The following is a 19,864-nucleotide window of genomic DNA, read 5'->3' as shown; positions in this document are numbered from 1 at the left end:
TCTTGTGGGACAAAAGACCTCTAAGAGGATTTTCTGTTTCAGAAAGGTGTGTGCAAAGAGACAGACTCCAGCCTATACTTTCATATGGAGCTATCATTTAAACATATTTTAAGAGGTGCTCATCCCATTAGGTTTTTTGAAGTGTAGCCTTACCAATCCTATTTCAGAACAACAACTCTGGACGCAAGGGTTTTATTTGACAATGCACCAGCAACCACTTTTGAGCTCATAAAGCTTCAGTTGCTCAAGTACACTCCATGAGTTAGTTGCCCAAGAGAGGATATAAAGCTGGCCTGTGTTCTTCAGAGCTTATTTCTTTCTTTATATAGCTAAATATTTTAAGCATAAATAGTTTGGCAGTATCCCTTTAACTGATTAGTGAAGTTTAAATGCTAGCTGTACTTTTGCCTAACATATTGATTAGGTTTTCAAATGAGTTGTAGTGTTTGCTATCCTGCTCCAAAATATTTTTCCCTTTGACATTAGCTAGCATTATACTATTATATATTTTTGCCTTTCTTCCAATTCAATTTTCTTACTCATTTGTTAACTTCTGCATTTATATATTGTATTGAATTTTTGACGATTGGATTCATTTTCAGCATTTGATTTGCTGCAGTGACTTTGGGCTGGCTGCCCAACCTAAACATGGCTGCTGCCCTTGGATGATGGCCTATTAATTACTTCCCTGCTGAAACTGCATTACCACAAAACAAATTTTGTTATAATGACATTAAATGAAACCCACAGAAATCAGCTCAGCATGAGAAATCTTTTCTTGGCAGCTATTTTATGCTTTTTCCTTACATCATCTAAATCAAGAATGTAATATCATTTAATATTTTACCAACTCATGAATAAATAGGCCTTCCATCTTCCTTGATGTAAATATAATAACATAGGCAATGAAGTAATTATCAAATCACAGACATTACTCTGTATTCTTTATAAATTCAATCTCTCAAATAGGACACCACTTTTAAACACAAAAAGGCAGAATTATATAGGGCTATGGTTCACGGTGTCACCATCCTTGTTTACAGGGTGTAACAGTTCTTATTTCCTTATCCCCAGACAAGCCTTGGTATGTAAAAAAGGTTTCATAAAACATGCATTACTTACTTTTACAAATAGGGTGATTTTTAGCCACAAAACTATTTAAAAACTAGTCAAAACTGGAATAAAGCATCCTGAGGTGAAGGGGTGGAGCAAGAGGAAAATATGTCTTATTGAGAATGAACACCGTGGATTCACTGGAATTGCTAGCATCACTGAAAATCCAACGTGTATTTTGGTTGCTTATATCACAACTATGCACTTATGCTAATACATGTTAATGTCATTGAAAAAACTGCTTTCCTCTGTTAACTTAGGAAGAAGATCAATTATGAATTCATATGGTTTGGATTTGCTATTGGTAATGTCATTGTGTCGCTGAGCAACAGAAAAAGGATTAATTCCTCTACACTTCCACTGTTTCAAAGTCTGTTCCCTCAGAGCAGCCCCTTTCCCTTTTAGCTATATACATGTGGGAAATAACACACAATTTTTTTCCAACAGAGTATTTTTAAGGCAATAACTGTAGAGGTGTTGATTTATCACTGAGAATGTAAATAGTTACAGTGCAAGACATTTATATTGTGTCCTTTGCTACATTAATCCAATTCCGGTTTAGCTAAGGGCAGTCTGATGTTCATTATCTTTGAAAAAGGTAGGGCTTGCTTGCCAAATATATGCTTTTGCAGTAGTTATTATGCTTCTAAATAATTCTTTATAGTTTCCTGTTGCACAATCCCAGTGTATCTTTTTAAAGAATCATATTATTTATTTTTTTAACTCTATCATTGGTTTGAAAACTCTTGCTAATGATGAAGAATAAAAGAAGCATTAAGGGAATACAGTCATGGTGAATCTCTTTGACTACTTCAATTTTTTTTTCTCAATTACAGACCAGTAAATCAGTGGAGTTTATAAATTAGAACTCAGAAAGGCCATCATAGTAGGTAATGCACTGTCTGACTTTTTGCATTCTTGTTTTAAACAGGGATTTTTTTTTTATCTGCTCCTGCAAAACTTACAGCCTATCTTTTACATTTATTTTTGCCCAAGATGGCTTGGAGAGCAGATTTTTCAAATTTTAATTTCACCCCAGAACAGAGACAGTGCTTTGCAGTTGCCAGCTCTGAGACTTTTCAATCACTTTGGAGTACAACCATTAAGGGCAACAAAGCTGGTGAAGGGTCTGAAGCATAAGTCTTATGAGAAGTGGCTAAAGGAATTGGGGTTTTTAGTCTGGAGAAAAGGAGGTGGACTACCTGAAAGGTTGTAGTGAGCTGGGTGTTGGTGTCTTCTCTTAAATGATAAGTGATGAGAAGAAATGGCCTCAAGTTGCACCAGGGGAGGTTCAGATTAGATATTAGGAAAAATTTCTCCACTGTAAGGATTGTCAAGCACTGGAACAGGCTGCCCAAGGAAGTGGTTGAGTCACAATCCCTGGAGGGATTGAAAAGACGCATAGGTGTGGGTCTTAGGGATACAGTTTAGTGGTGAACTTCGAAAACCAAATGATTCCATGAGTCTATGATTCTGATATTTATACCTGGATCCCATTACTGCATAGGTATTAATTAGTCTGTCTTCTTCAGCTCACTTTATAACAATCAGGGCTATTTATCTTTTTCTAATTTTTTCTATAGGAGTCATTGTTTAAATTTGTAGCATGTTTATGAGTAAAGCAGCAAGGAAATATACAAGTATATAAACAATACACTGTCCTCATCCATTCATGCAAATAGCATGAAGAGGCTAGCCTGTGGAAAGAGCTAGTGATTTGATCAGCATAAGAACATATAGCAAACTGGAATCCTAATAGGTAATCTCTAGATATTATTATATGATAGCTTTTTCTGTTGCCGTAGCGTCTTGCAATGATCTCTTTAGCATTTAAATTCCTAGTTGTATTCAAAAGAAAGGGTTTTGATCCAATGTCACACAACCGTGTGGCCTTCAATGAGGAAGGCAGGAAGGCAGCAATGAGGAAAAAAGTTGGCTGCAAAGATACTAAAATCCATGAGATCTCCTTGCATTCTTTGTGAACAAGATGGTGGCAAGTTCTTTTCACGTAGTTCATTGGCTAATCCAATCTGTATATGATGTCGTTCCCCAGAAGTTCAGCACATAAGCAAACTGAAATGACAATACACAACAAATGAACAGTCCCTTGTTAGGGCTTCCTGGAATGTGTGGTTTCTGTAGCATTTGAATTCTTGCCCTACAAATGAAGCACCAGTCTGATTCCACTGCCAATTAAATCAGAATTAGGAAAGAGCACCAGAGCTGTACTTAGTCATACATCTACATGTTTGTACCATGTTATGCACTGTTCAGTCCCAAGAGAAAAAAGCAGCATAGCTGTGAAACAAAGACTGAAACCACTTGTCCAACATGTATTACAAGTTGAAAGAAAGTTCTGTCTGTCAGGGATGCTTAGAACTATGTTAAGCTTGGGGTTTCAAATGTACATCAGCAGAAAAGTAAAACTTAAGTGAGTTCTACTATCTACTTCTTAATGCCATTGTCCTCTTCTCAGTGCTTGATTTTAAGGGGCACACAGTGGCAAAAACTTATCATTTTTACTTCAAACTCAGTTAAAATGAGGTAACTCCTGGATGCTCCTGGACACTCAGCCACAGCTCTGCATGTTCGCACAAAAGCCCAACTGCCAGACAACAGTGACACCTCCTTCGCCCTCTGCATCAGGCTAGGAGAAATTATCTCTTTTTCTGGTCTTTGGAGGTACCAGAGGTGCCATATCATCCACACATGTTCACTGTGCCACTTTTTTGAGATTTCCTTCTCAACAGCCTATCAAAACTGACACAGCGTGGCATATAAGAAATGGGCTGTTACCATTAAAGTGGCTTGTCCCACCCCTGTATAGAAATATCAGTCATGACCCCTTTTGCTGTTCATGAAATTAGGAGCCAAAGACATAGGATAAAATGGTCTGCTGGAATTGTCATTTTGTTTTTATTTAATAGAGAACTTTTATCATCCATTTTCTAAACAGTGTTATCTCAAAGCAAAAAAAAAAATCAGAAACAAAGTCATAATCAAACCCACACATATAGAATAACACTTTTGCTTTTAAAGATGAGTGAATTATATTATATTATATTATATTATATTATATTATATTATATTAATAACAAATACAAATTAGGTTCTTCAATGTTTATGCATCCTTAACTCTCTCTTCCTTAGCTTTCTCTCCCTTCTCTCTTGAACTTAACCTATTGCAAATTGGTTTTATTTGAGCATGGCTGGAAGCTGCTCATGCCACTGCTTAATTTAGCTAAGGGACTAAGAAGCACTGGAAAACATTAGGGATCATCCTCAAAGCCAACCTTAGCCTACTGACCTTAGATGTACTGAGGCTAAGGTCTTGAGAAACCCTCCTCAGAGTTGCTCTTCGCTTCTATGCAGCAATGTAGTCACTTCACTTGGCTACATCTACCACCTGGGAACACCCACACACTGCTTGTGCAAGGAGGAACTTCTGCTGTAGTGAAGAAATTCACCCAGGTCAACAACACAGAGGCTGTGATGTCAGTCATGTGCAAAAGCTTATCACGGAGTTCCTATAGGTCCTGTTTTAGCCCAGTGGTTACTACTTAGATTGACTTGGCACCAAGGGAGCCCATTGTACAGCACTGCATAGACCAGAAGAGCAAAATGTATCTTTGATTTAGAGATCTCATAGCCTAGGATAATGCAATAAATAGTACTCTGTTGCAGGGAAAAACTACAATTGCAGTAAGTGGAGCTTTTTCCTCTCTTCATGCCACATCCCAGCATAACCCAAGTGTTATTAGCTACATAGGCAAAGAGAGTAGATACTTGTTCACTGCATTAGACATTAGCTTTTTGTTTAAGAAAATTAGTTGAAAAATCAGCTTCCTTCTGATCTTTCTCATTAATGCAGTTTGTCTCCAAATTTCCGGAAAACACTTCAAAAATGTACATTACACCTAAAATAACTGAGCAGTTTGAGCAATGATCAGCTCCATCCTAACCTGAACCTTAATCCAGTCAAGCTTTGTATCTGTTTCTCTGAGAATGCCTTCTCCTTCTTGTCACTGAAGTACTGTCAACTCTATTTCAACTCACGCCTTTAGTGCCTACCCTAAAACCTCAGTTCCTGTAGGCAAGTACTTAAAAGAAAATCTTAGTTTCCCTTTGCAGAGTTTCTAGGTCTCATACTTGCAGCAAATGACACTAAAACATGAATCATATCAGCTTAAAGAAAGCAAATAAAAAACCCCAAAGGCACTTTTTTTAAAACAAAATTCTCACAACTTTTATGACAACTTTATAATTTGAAGCGGAGAGGTAGGACTCCAACTTATGTTTTCTAAGTCCTTGCAGTTTAAATGCAAGGATTCCTCTTCACCTTCTTTTCCTCTTCTGCTTTTCTACTCTTGTATTTTGCATGAGGAACGAAGATGCCCAAATTTCTGGTAGAAATCATCTTCAGCACGAATCAGAGCTTCCTCGTCGATGTAGACAGCCGGTCTCCTGGAAGCTAAGAAGTACTGCACTTTACGCAGACTCCATCCCATCACATACTTCAGCCAACCACTGACAGCAGCTGTAGACCTGCCAACGCCAGCATTGCAATGAACGTAGACAGTGTGTCCATTCTCCAGCAGCCCGTGCAAGAGGCAGACAGCTTGTGGCAACATCTGTATTCTTCCTAAGGTTAAAAACAAGGCATATTCATTTGCATTGGAGAAAGCTAGCTTCCCAGCTGACATTATGTCTCCACAGGCTCATCTACTGTGAATCACAATGGCAAACGTGACATTGGTTTTGTTGGGTTTTGGTTGTTTTGGCTTTTTTTTTTTTCAAAATGACCTTCTACCCTAACCTCTGTTTCTTCTGGAAACATAGATTCAGATCACATAAAATCTGTAAAATGCCCCAAGTCTTCTTTAAATATACATGTTGATTAACACTGAACATGTGTGGCATATTCATTTTCACAGGGACTGACATAAGGCAGCAATTCATATCAAACTCCACTTCGTATATAGCATTAAGGTTAGCAAGACAAGTGTAATGGCTCTTTGTACCAGAGGTTTGTGAAACTACCCATGGACTGCTGCTTTCCAAAACATTGTAATGAAGGCCATTATGTCAATAATAAGTGAAGGAAGGAGAGCAGAAGAGTATTTTCCTGTAGATCTTAGTATCGTTATAATTTAATCGTGTATTAAGCATATGGTTAAACAATACAGAACAGTCTTTCTCACTCCCAAAGGGATAACTGTACCGTATTTCCTGATGCCTTTCTCCCTGTTGCCCTAGGAACTGAAGCTGCAAACATCACAGCCTGATTTTTCCTCATGACACAGACGAGCACTGACATTAAGACCTTTCAAATCACAGATTTAAGGTCTCCTGTCTTCCTTGATGTCCTATTACTCATATGACAGTTTTCTATTTGGGGCAGCAGTATTTTACTCTATCGAAAGCACTCTTCTCCTTGTAAGCTACTCACTCGAAAACATGCACAGTTTCTAACATACTGGTTGGAAATACAATTTTGAACTGAGTATTCTAATGGAGGAATTAAAATAATAACAATTTATGTAACAACGTGAGGTGCAACATGGGTATTCTAAATCCATTACAAATACTTATATAAACGATTCTATGGATATTTATCAGACTGGGATACTACAGTTAAAGAAAAAATATTTGCTGGGGCAGGGAAATAGCAGAGACAGACATACAGTACTGTCTCTCCATTTTTAACCAGCAAAGTCGGCAAGTTTTCCTGCTGTGCAAGCTTGCAGTCTTCCACCTACACAACGTATTTTCATTATATGGGCTGAATCCAAGCTTAAAGCAAAAACAGTCAAGCAGTTATCAACGTCATATAGCTTTAAAGTCACATATACATGTAAGGCTAGACATGAAGTACTTTAGATGGTCTCTCTGTCAACTAGAAAATATGAATAATTTTTTAGAGACAACACAAATAGGAATTACACTTTGTGTGTTCACTATATTTTTATGCAAAATTTACACAGCAAAAATCACAGTCGTGAAAGTGACAGATCAGTAACTCAAAGGGTTTGTTACTATTAATTTAGCTCCAAGAGTAGCCTGAGCATTACCTTCAGTGCTCATGTCTGGGGTTGGCATCCAGACATAGGCCAGACCTTCCTCTTTATACAGTTTCATGAGGATTTCAGGGCTCATAGGTTCTGGGTAGCGGTTGCAGCCCCAAGAATTCTGAACAATGTCCCATTCAGTCTGGAAGTTCATCACAGCTGTTATACCCAGCTCGTGCTTCAGCTTGACAGTCACATGCTCCAGCTGCCGAGGGCAACTTCCCAGCCAGATGTTTGGCAGAATTCTAGCATTAAGAAAACATCGCAATGGGATTGATTAAAATACTTTAACAAAGAAACAGCCAAATTCAGCAATGTTCCCACTCCAAACCTGTTTAGCATCTTTACACAACCACTGCTAAGCACAGCTTTTTCATGTCATGCAGTAAGCAGCTTCTTATTTCCTTACAGTTAGGTCGGTAATGTTTGATGCTGGGAATCAAGTTCCTATCCTACCACAAAGAGCCAGATGGTCTGAGAAAAAAATTAAGAGCATAATTAGTAGCACAGGTCTCCAAGGCATCCATCATTAAGCTTGAAATGGAAACTTACTAACATCACAGATTAGAATAAGAAAACTCTGAAGATTCATGGAATTTGTACCCCCAAGAAATGGAGACCTAAAGACTCACATGATCTAGATCTGAATTACTTTAGCAATAAGCTAAAAGCATAGAACTCTACAGCTTCTTCGCTATCACCACAATGAGGAAAGCAGATCAGAGAAACAAAAAAATCCTCGATGTAAACTACCCTTCTGCGAGGAAACTCAAAAGTGATTGAATTATTCTCTCGTCATTTTTCTCTGCTCTTCTGGAGTTTAGCGGGAGTCATTTGTAGAATTATAATACATGTCTACCTTCCCTCAGGGCCTGAAGAAACAGAAATTTTGCAAGAAAACTTGACAGGCGTGTAGGGTGAATAAACATCCATCTTTCTGGTACTTATCCAAATCAAAGTCCAAGACACCTATGGCTTTCCCATTGTTAATTAACATAAAACTACTGAATGTCTCAACAGATTTTGACATAAATATAAATTGTATATTAAAAGGCTTGCAGTGCAATTAAATTGATGGTATCTTGAACTGACTATTTACATGCAGAAATTAGTGATCTACTTCAATTTTTTTGTTTGCATAAACTTCTGTTTTTAACATGCAATCCACAAACTACACTAAATATTCCTGCAGTTGAACATTCAACTTTGTAAACATTATCAACTGCAAAAACGTAAAGTGAATCTACAATAAACGCAAGATCCTCAAAAATAAAATTTCTGCTATGCTTTTCTTACGGTCTTTTCCAATTTTAATCTCAGAGAGAAATCAGGAAATTTTTATTCAGGAGCAGCCACTCCTATAAACAGCCCTTAATTTAAAAGGTAGCTATTTCCAGTCCTCTATCACAGCAATAAGTGCTTAGTAGCATTTAATTAAGACCTATAATTGAAAATTACTAAATCCTGCTATGTTACTACTGTAACATTGGCCAAAAAAAAATTCAAATCCAGGAACCACTTATTATTGTTGTTTCCTGTGTTTCAGCTGCATCCACATATATAACATATCAGCTACACAAACACAGACTTTTGCCTTAACAGCCTCTGTTCCAGTGAAATAATGTCCTTGATCTCAGTAGATGGTAACCAAGTCCAATTTATACAAAAATATTATGCAGCAAATAACCATTTCGGCTGTGCTTCAACAGTGAGATCATTTGAAGAGATCTGACTTAGTTTTTGTTTCACATCCATGTTATGGTCTAGAACACAACGAGAGTATTTCCCACTGCTAACAGAAAATGCATTTGTACCTAAGCAGTAAGCAATCAGTAATTCAAAATTTCAGAAATTGAGATTTACACTTTGAGGTTGGTTTTGTCACTTTTTTTCACATTCCTGAACTCTGCCTTTCTAAAGGAAAGAAGATATGGAAAGAAAGAAATTCTAATACACAGGCTCTTAATTTCTTCAGCTACAAATTAAATTTAGTTCATTTATTAAGAAATATCAATACCCAGTGGACTCCATGGCAAGCTGAAGGAAATCCAATAAAGCACAACAGCTGTGTATTACCTTTACGACGGAGGCACAATCCCACATGCTGCTACAGGAACGGAGCCTTACAAAGTTGCCCAAAAGCCAATATAACCACTTGACCATTCCCACTGACCAAAGGGATAAGCGAAGGCCCACTGCAACAACTCCTTCGCTGCCCCATTTCCCATGTGCCAGCCCTACAGCAAACTCCATCCTAACCTGAAAGAGTGACTGCTGCCAGGCTTCTGCCACAGGGATCCGATGCAATGATTAGAACATTTCAAAGTGGTGAATGTAAGTTAAAGTGCTCCAATAGACAGTGATGAGTGGCTAGAGATGAGCAATGCCCACAAAACTTTGGAACAGGGAAAGAAAAATGGCAATGTCAGTAATGGTTTTTGACAATATGAGGAAATTCTTTAAAGAACAAGATTACTATCCTTCCTTCAAAGGCTTTCCTGGGACTCTCATACGTATGTAATTCTCTTGATATTTTGGGAAACATCTAATACTGTAAGTTACATTGACAGGAGAGCAAAAGTGTGTTTTCTAGCATTTGATTGAATCAGGAGTGACTAAAGCGTTCCTGAGATAAATAAAATTCTGAGTAGTATTCTTGCTAGCAGATAAATCAATGCTTTATTTTTTTTCATGATTATTTAGTGGGCAAACATCACAGTTGTGCTATCTGCAAGACCACTGGGATATACCTCATGTATTTATTCTGTTTTTGCGGCCTAACAGGTCCTGTCCATGATGAGAAAGCCTGTATTTCATAATAACAAATGCATTGAAGAATCTAATGGATTTACTAAGTTTTTATCAGTGTCTTTACCTAAAGTTAACCAAAATAGTGATGGTATTCAAAGAACTACCAAAATAATATATTTAAGAGAGTCATTTCTTGTGAATTATTTTGCCAATCAGGTCCTAGAGTTTAGTCTTTAAGAGGCTCAAGAAGCAACCTTGACCTTGGTCTTCAAGCCCTTACTACCCATCTCCAAATGACTAAAAAGTCTTGGTCTTGCTGGACAAGGCTTAACCACTCTTTTACTAGGAAAATAGTCCATGCAGAAAACAGTACAGCAGAGCCGTCCTATCGGCCAATTTATGTAAAAATCCTGGGGTAATCCTACTGCATATTACCTATATTTCGATTTAGCTTTATCTGGTTCATATCCAGACCTTATCTTACGTCAGAAGGAAAGAATGAAAGGATCAGTACAGATGCAATTACAGAAACTGATAAAGAGTTTAGCAGCTATATTTGCTATATTTTATGTACAGATTTTTGATACCCATACTGAGGGCTCAGTTATGCTGAGGACCAGGGAAACTTACATATTAAACAAAGCAATAAAGTAATAATTTATTTTTTACATCTCTTTCCATAATAGTATGACTTTTAACTTTCCTTTTCCAATGTGGCCTTTCTTCTTTATATTGCCACTGGACTTCAGTAGGTAACTAGAGTTTAGCTATAAGAATACTTGGCATGGGTAGCAGATCTCTTTTACTTTTCCCCAACTGTCATGTAGTACTGCTCTGAGCTGTGTGACAGCTGCTAGCTTCCAGCTCACATGCGGTTGTTATCCAGCAACAGATTAAGTGATCCCTACATATAGTTCAAAAAATTTAGGAATTATATGTGATTGATAAACCTATTATCTTCTCAGCCATTAACCCCTTTAATATTCCCCAAATAGTATAACAGCATGGTGTTTTAATAAAGTTCTACTCAGAATTCTGTTCTAATATAAAAATGGCACTTCTTCATTGTACGTGTTAACTCCCTCTGTTACTAAGGATAGTAAATTGTGCTTGGTCCCAGAAGACATGGTCAATTCAGTTAGAAAGTTTATCAATGAAGAAATCATCAACAGTAACATCAAAAATGTTAGCTAACTTCTGAGATTATGACTCATAGATTGTTTAAAATCCCATTCTTTAAAGCTACTTTCTGTAAAGTTACTTTAAGCCTGCCCTACACTTGAGTTCTCTGCAGTACTATAGAGATAATGTTTACATACCTTAAGGGGACTTCGGGTGATTAAATGAATGAATGAACGAACGTGAGAAGATTGAATCTGAATTTGTGGTAACAAGGACTAAATGATAGGCAGGTGTTTGCTCAGTTTACTTAATTTACAGAGGCCAGATTAAAGGCTGATGTGTTAAAAACCTGCCTTTTGACTTGTAAACTGAGAAAACCAACAACGATTTATCATTACCAGGGCATAAATATGGAACACTCTCAAATCACTTGCACGGTTATTTTCCAGCTGTCATCACACTTAAATTATTTTTAATGATGCAGATATATATTGCACTTGGTTGCTTCCCCTCAGGACCCTGCGCAGCCTGGATTGAATTATAATAATTCACTATGAATGCATCTGAAACAACAAATGCATTCTGTTTAATCAATGTATATGCAAATAGTCTTCCCTTCTGAGGCAACGAAAGATTAGCATTCTGATACCTTTTTTTTAATGGGGCAGATTGCATTCTTCAAGCTAGAGGAAATGTTCCCAAAATGCGACCTATTAATCTTAGATCTTCATGGACAGTTCCAAACCTACCCAGCAACTGTAGTTCTGAGGATCCAATTCACTGGGAAGATGACCTGCCCTACAGGAAGATACTGCAGGTTACTAAATCAGGTAGTCACCTCCTCCTCCACAACACAGGTGTCTGTGCTGACTCTTAAGCAGCTCCTGTGTTACTTTTCTTGGTAACAGTTTATGACAAATGGGCACCAAATCGAAACTTCCTCAAGATGCTGAGCTGTATGCTGGGATGACTCAGGTCCAGATATGTTCAGTCATCAGTGCAATGGGAGAAGGCATATTACAATCTCTCCTAAAACCTAAGAAGCCACATCTCTTACAGAAAAGGATAGGATTCAAGCCTTTAAGGAACACATTTCATCAGAACATCTATTCAGGTGCAACATTTCAGATGTCCTTTTGTCCCTGTAGTTGCCAACTTTAATCAAGACAGAGGACTTTGCCAAACTAAGGGTAAGTACTAAGATGTATTTCATTGGTTATGCATTGGCAACAGAGTTATCCATCAACCATGCAGTTATTTTTATTTTTGACCAAGGTCCAGTCCATTATTTTAAATGAAAACTGAGGCATCAATTCATCTTTCAGCTCCAGGTCAAGATGCAGCTTGATGTTAAAGCTTGCAATTAACTTCAGTTGTCTTTACCAGTCTTCCTTAGATCCCACTAAGCAGCTGATGACAGCAAAATGAGCACTAATATATATACACACATATATAAAGACAGAGCAATTTAGCTGAAAGACCAAACAAAATAATCATTAAATTGGCCGCGTCCTCCTTTAAGGCTTTTCTTTCCTAAAGGCGTAGCATGCTACTACAGCTACATGTAACTTGCAGCAAGATTTAGTCAGCATTCCCAGAAGAGTAACAATTATAATTCAGTCAATTTATCTCCAACATTTTGTGATGCTCATATGCATATGAGGAGTTTTTTGTACTGATGTACTTCTATTACCCTGATACCACTACAAGCAAGCAGCCCAAGGGGAATGTAGGCCTGAAGTACAATTCGGTCAGAATTGGATTTTGGAGCACTGCAACCATTAGAGACTGCTTCCAATTACAGTGGATTCCCATTTCCTCTCCTGATGGCACTGGAGCAGTAACTGGTTCAGAATTCTTTACAAGGTGGATTTTTAATGGAAAATGATGACCTATATGAATCAAAAGCTTGCACTGAAACTTTCTATTTTTAACCAAATTTAAACTAGTTCAAAGACCAACTGTCTGGTGAGAAATAGAGACAGAGGGATGACAGCAAAAAACCTCCTACCTCTCTTTCCCTCTCTCTCCTTTGACACAAAAGAGATTTCCAAAAGTGTTGCTTTGGGCATAGCCAAAATGACAATACACAAAATCCCACCAGCTGTAGCTGAGATTCTTTTTCATCTTTTCTCTACCCTCTGCCTTGTGACAAGGCACATCACTTTAAATGGTGGTACTATTGGATTATGATGACCCAGAACTATTGTTCTGTTTGTGCTCATTCTTTTGCCATTTGCATCCTTGTAACAACATATAGAAGCTCATTCTTAGGTACATGCATAACTTCCCTGAAGCACCAAATTAGACATACCTCTTCTGGGCCTTCCTTGCTCTTTTCTCCTGAAACTGTGACAGTGAAAATACTAAGAATACTTGCTAGAAATCAAATAAGGTTCCTGTACCTTTGTCAGAGTAATCTAGAAACTTTACTTAGATCGCTATCTAATGTCATGAAATGCATTTACAAACAGAAAGATTTTCAAATGACCAAATTCTGCTTTCCAGTGGAAGATCTGAACACTTCCAAATATTGCTTGATATGTAGAAAGCACACTGACAACTGTCTTCACCTTCAAAAACATTTTTCCTCATCTCCAATGTGAACTGTGCAGTCACAGGTCACGGATACATCTTCTTGCCTCAATAATGAACACAAAGAACAGGTTATTCCCTTCAACTGTGAAAAATCATTTTACCTGTCTGAAAATTACCAACACATACCCGCACAGCCTGGTATTCTTCACACACATAACACTTGCTTGTCGTATTTTCAGTCTTAAGATGTTATGCCCAGTACTGGAGAGAAGTCTAACCATTTCTGATAAGAACTGAGATTAGTTACTTCTTGTACCTCAAAGGCTATATCCTTCTTTGTAGTTCCCTGACTGTCCTTGGTACAGCATGACACCATTGACCTATATTCAACATGCAATTCTATTTTCAAGTTAAGATTTCTTACAAGTGACGAACCTACTCAAGAAGAGATGAAAATATGCCCAAAATTGAATTACTTAAGAGTTTATTAGTTACAACTGCCAGTGGTATTAAATAAAACTAAATGAATATGCAGGAAAGGAGCAGATGAGATTCACAGTTGATGAATGCATCTCAGTAATACGTTTTGGAATAAATAATAAATCTGAGACCCTCACACACATCACTGGGTTTTAAGCTAACTATAATCAATTATAAAGGGAAACAGTACATGCTTGCAGCGATGCTTGGTGAAAGTGTTGCTTTATAGAGAGGTCAAAGTGGCAATATTAGCCTGTACAAAGAAATAAACTGAAAATAATAGAAAATTCATAGCAATTTTGTAAAGATCAGTGATCCCATTCTATACACTCAAATTTTGAACTTTCTATTAATTATTTTATTGTATCAAAAAAGATACAGAAAAACCAGAAACGTTCAAAATGCACTAGATGCCAGCTATTTCTTCTGGAAATACTTTCCTATGAGGGCAGCCTAAGAATTTAGCATTTTTAAGAGGGAATTGGATGACTGTGAAAAGACAAAATATATGGGAGGGGCAAATCAACTGGCTTTATCTACGTAAAAGAGGTAAAAAAATCTCAACTTCCATGTTGTTTCACCTAGAATGCAACTACCAAGAGATGAGAAAAATGGCAGGGTTTTCTTTTTTTTTTTTTTTTAATTCACGCCTCTTCCCCCAAAATACTGACAGCATCAGCAGATTTCAAAATAGAAGAGTCCCTGGTTTGGTGTCATACAAGAATTCTGATTTCATTACATTTTCTTTAAATAAAGGACTGAGAGATGTCTCAGCAAAATACCTCCTTTACCAATGACACAGTAACACAGTAACTGAGGGGTTACAACACTTACATTTCTTTGCACCTTGCACAAGGCGTGTGGGTAAATGGTTGTGGTCTTAATCCCTTCTTCTGCTTACTTACTGATAAAGTCTCCTTGCAGAAGACAAGTTGATGGAGGCTTTGTGATGAGAATTTTAACTTAAGTAGGATTGACTTAACACAATCTGATGCACTCAATTGCTCAGCAAGCAGACATGCACTACTGCCCACAGTAGGAAAGCAATGTCTAACTCACAGAACACAAAGATGTAATAGCTAGGCTTAATAAGATCACTCTTATCAACAAAGATGGAATAAATGGCCATAATCTTAGCAGAAGTCATCAGGGACAAGTGTTGATTAATGATAAAACTATACCCTACTGAAACAACACAGCTGCAGACCTTGTAAAAACTAGTTATATTTTTGAACAAAATATTGCTTTTACCTAAAAGTCAAATGCAGAAGGAGCACAAGTCATTGCTTATGAATTTGTTCTGCTTTACTACTGAAAGACTGCACTTTACCGCAAAGTTAAAATTTCTACCTCAGGGCTTTAAATGAGGAGAATTAAACAGACTACAATATAGTTTCAAGCTAGTTTTTTTCTTATTATTATTTGGCACTGTGATGAAAAGTAATTAAGCTCTGGCAAATTTTCTTCTTAGATGTAATTTGGACTACTTATTTAGCCTCTCACATGGGAGAAGACTTGGCAACGAAAAAGAAACACCTGCTTTTATCACTTTAGAGCAACACTTTGTCAGCTTAGAAATATGCAGAGTTTCTCAAGCCCTTGAATTCTGAGTGTTATGCTTAATAGTATCTCATTTATTCCATGTTCACAGAGTTATGCATGAATGTAGCATCAAACTACCTCATTTGCCAATATGCAGAGCAAATAAGCCATTAAAATTTGACCTCAAGCTGACAATGTGCTAAAATGAAAACAGGTAAGAATAATATCAAAATGATAACTGAAATATTAGGTTACCCAGACATTCAGCTATAAAGCAGTTCCACTGGTACATTGCCCTCAGGTTCTGCTGTTTTAGGAGGAAGTATCCATAGCATCAGCTTGATGGCACAAAGGGGCTTGGTTGTCCCCTCTTGACCTACCAATCTGCATTTACAGCAGCTGCTATGGTGTACTCTTCAGGTTATGAGACAAGAAGAAAACATGCTAAGGCCTAAGCAAAGCACAGGTTTCCTCATTATTCATAAACTCTGGTGATTTCTGACTCTGGGGAAGCCTGTAGGCTGTCTGCTTTATGAACTGTCCTAGCTTTGAATGCACCAGGGGTACAGGACAAGAAGGATCCACATGACAGTCAATCACATGAGGGAAGTTTAGTCCAGATGGATCCACAAAGTTTTCTGTTTATGACCCATTTTCCCCTTCCACAACAACCCCAAATATTCCTTGGGCAGCTTGACTTAGTGGGATGTCCCTGCCTATGGCAGGGGGGTTGGAACAAGATGATCTTTAAGGTCCCTTCCAACCCTAAATATTCTATGATTCCCTTACAAGAAGCATAAGAGCTTTATTAGAAGAAACTCTCAAAAACTTAAGGATAGGTGCAGAGATCAAGGGCATTTCTAGGATCCTATACTCTACCATAGCAGGGAACATATTTGACGAAAACACCTAGACAACTGGGAAGTAAACCACATCCCACACTGCGAAAATTGCAGTACTACTCAGATAGATAAGCAGTACCACTACGCCCAAGAGTCACAAAATAACACCTCTATTGTATTTAGTACTCATGGACCATCTTCAGGAGGAATGGGAAGAAGGAAGAAAAACACCTGGAAGAGCCCAGTCAAGAGTACCGAACAATCACAGATTTAGAAGACAAGTTTCAGAGAAAAGACATGAAGAACTGAGGCTAGATATCAAAATGAAAATACTGAGACGTTCCAACCTCAACCACTGTGTGATTTTGGGGAAAAAGGCAGGAGTTTCCAAGCACATTGCTATATCCACCCAAAAGATGGCTACAAAGGGGCAGGATACTAACTGGTTTTCCAAGTCTGCCATGGATAGGACAAGAACGATTAAATTATGCTTTGAAGACTTAAGCTGAGATGAAGAAAGCTTTTCAATGGTACGAATAGTGAGGTAATTGAATGGAAGAATAACTGGGCTGTAGAGTTTCATCACTGAGATGAGAATGTATTTAAGGTCAGGCTGGATAAACTTGGAATTATCTAAATATAATTGAGAATCAGCTAGACCAAGGAAATGGACTAGATGCTTTTTGAAGTCTCTTTGAGCCTATGATCTATGATGCTATAATCATAAACTTTTATTTCCATCTCTGGGATCACTACCTATATTAATTTATCAAGCTCCATCTTGAAATAATTTAGGTTCCTTGTCCTCTCTGTCCTATTTGAAAGGTCATGCCAGAATTCAGGCATTATCCCTTTGATGTCAGAAACCTTGTTCTAATTTACACTCTAAATTAATTCAGAAGCAATTAATATCTGTTTGATCTTAAAGAAGGTTCAATTTCAATAATTCTTCTTCCGCCTTTATACTAATTCCTGAATGTCTTTTACAAATAGTAATAGATCTTCTTTCTCAGACTTCATTTAACTACGCTGTCTATCTCAGACACCAGAAGTAGTCAAGCTATGGTAGCACAGACTTCCTTGCAAGCCAATTCATTTTGTTCCAACTTCTGTGTCATAAAATCTCCACTGCCTACGGAAAATGCCCTCAACTCATTCCAAGTTAGCTTAAGTATCTCTGCTTTTCACTGCAGTTTGTGATGAAGGCATATCTTAGATAATCCCTGACAGAAACAAAAACAATTGTTACATCATTTTGTATTTTAAATGGGTTTGCAAAACCAAATTTGCTATTCTTATTCCTCCCCTGACGCATACAGAATGTAAAGTTCTAACAAGAAACCTTGGGGATTCCTTTTGTGGGATATCTCCTGACCACAAAGTTCTTTGAAGAAGGCAACACAAGAGAGGCAATGAATCTCCATTAACAGGGATTGCAGCATTACCTTAAAAGTCAATTACTGATAGATGAGATAAACCAGCCTGATACACCTAACCATTTCCATACCAGGACTACAACATGTTCCAGGCCTTTCCCGCCTTGAGGAATGGAAGTGCAAAAGGGACTGTAAACCATCTTTGTTCTTCTGACACAATAACAGAACAAGTTTATCTTATTTTTTTCTCTAGGTTAAGCGTGCATGCTCCAGTAAATTCAATGGAATTGTTCTCATTAAGCTTGCAGTACATTTGAATATACACAGGAAAGAAACACACTATAAACTCTTCTCCCCTCTCACTCACCTTAAAAAGCTTAAAGCCAGTATCTTTATATCTTATACATTTTTTATATTCTATTTTATCTCTACTCTAGATATGATCTAAAATAACTTGGTCACACAAGACTTTATGTACATGGCAAAAGTAAATTATGGAAGATAAAATTTTATCCTCCCTGTATTTGAAGTGAAATATCTTATGTCATATTTCACTGTGTATTTCTACTGTGAAGATAAGTAAGCAATCATTCATAAGCACACTAATGTCTTGTAGGACAGTATGTCCAGATCTAGCCTTATAGGAATTTGTCAGACTGTATTTTCAAACACACGCACAAGTCTTCTGATGATGCCTAAGGAGCAGACAGGATGCAGTAGAAAGCAGGGTTTGCCTTTGTAGGGAATGACTCTTCTCGTAATTCCTTTTGTGCAAACAGTAACTGAAGCAAACGATTAATTAATTAATTACAAAAATACAGCCTGAGAAGAGGAACAGGTTCCAAGGCATGTACTGAACAACCTGGAAATGACTCCTCTCCTGGCTTGCGAGGATGCTTAAATGCTCCAATTATAGAATCTCGCCTCATGCACCCATGGTTGCTAATGGTTACTTCCTGCATATGTCTCTGTTAGGTTGCCAACATTCCCATTTGTTTTGAATTAGAATACTTGGAAACATGAGAACAACAGGCTACTAAACTAAGCCAGATCATAATAAGCCATGGATCTCTCAGCATTAGGAATAAGAATTTCTAACATTAACACTTAGCAATGGGAATGATGCCACTGCTGGCACCTTGAAGTTAAAGCATCTTAACAAAATTGACTTAAAACGCAACAGATGAAATTTAAGTTAGTGCCTGAGAAGTTTCAGGAATCATTGGTAAAATCATCTTATGTCTTCTTTCAGAGTTTACTTATTAGCAGCTGCTTAGAAATCTAGACTGCGAAAATTATAATAGATACACTTTTCAAAATGCAGCATTTCAGATCGAATGGAAGAGCTTTTATTGCTTCAGAAGCAAGTACATACTCATGAAAATTACATAATTGCAAAGCACAGTTTATTGCAAGGTCGTCTTGTGATGCACATGGCAGCATATGCACACATACAAAATGCTGGCATCTCCTCAGAAGCACAACAGCCAGAGGAAGAAGCACATCCCCTGTGGTACCATCAAAATACAGCTTGACGGGCTCTGTATCTGTGTTCATTCCACTTAGGATATTTATCCAGAATTTCTAAGCCCATATCAGATCATTTATATTAATCTTAAAGAGGACAGATACATTCTAGAGTACCAGAGGCTGGGGGAGAACTTCTTACAAATACTGAGAAAAACTGAATCAATGCATCACCACAATCAGCTACATAAATACCCAAAACAATACGTTCCCACAACAAAGTCAAATCAAAGGGAAAACAGCTGCATGGTGCTACCATAATAAAAGTGTCAGAAAACCTAATTTTTGCTAACATACCTGGTTACCAGATTATAAACATAAAATTAATAACCCTGGTGGATGATTTGCCAGTCTGAAAGGTTGAGGCTGAGACTGTAACAGAGTTAATGAGAGGCCCCTGAAGGACCTAAAAAGGTCTTCTTATCATGTAACTGCAAAGTATAGTGGGATCTCTTGAACAAGTCTTGGATGTCAAAAGAGAAAAAAATCATTTTACCTAAACGTT

General features: G+C 37.5%; 1 protein-coding gene across 8 annotated transcripts in view; it reads right to left on the bottom strand.

Annotated features, from left to right (window-relative positions):
* Nucleotides 1-4,088: 4,088 nt before the first annotated feature.
* EPM2A (EPM2A glucan phosphatase, laforin) overlaps nucleotides 4,089-19,864 on the bottom strand; it is a 40,667-nt gene continuing 24,891 nt past the window's right edge. For all 8 annotated transcript variants that reach the window (XM_054061170.1, XM_054061176.1, XM_054061172.1 and 5 more), the window contains 2 exons: nucleotides 7,185-7,426; nucleotides 4,089-5,755 (listed from right to left, as the gene is read on the bottom strand). In XM_054061170.1, coding sequence (XP_053917145.1) covers nucleotides 5,475-5,755; nucleotides 7,185-7,426 — 523 coding nt within the window. In that variant the 3' untranslated portion in view covers nucleotides 4,089-5,474. The remainder of the gene's footprint in view (nucleotides 5,756-7,184; nucleotides 7,427-19,864) is intronic.

This window comes from Cuculus canorus, chromosome 3 (assembly GCF_017976375.1).
Source record: "Cuculus canorus isolate bCucCan1 chromosome 3, bCucCan1.pri, whole genome shotgun sequence".
Classification (NCBI taxonomy): Eukaryota; Metazoa; Chordata; class Aves; order Cuculiformes; family Cuculidae; genus Cuculus; species Cuculus canorus.
Note: the sequence above shows the minus strand (reverse complement) of the source record. Positions and strands in the feature narration are given on the sequence as shown.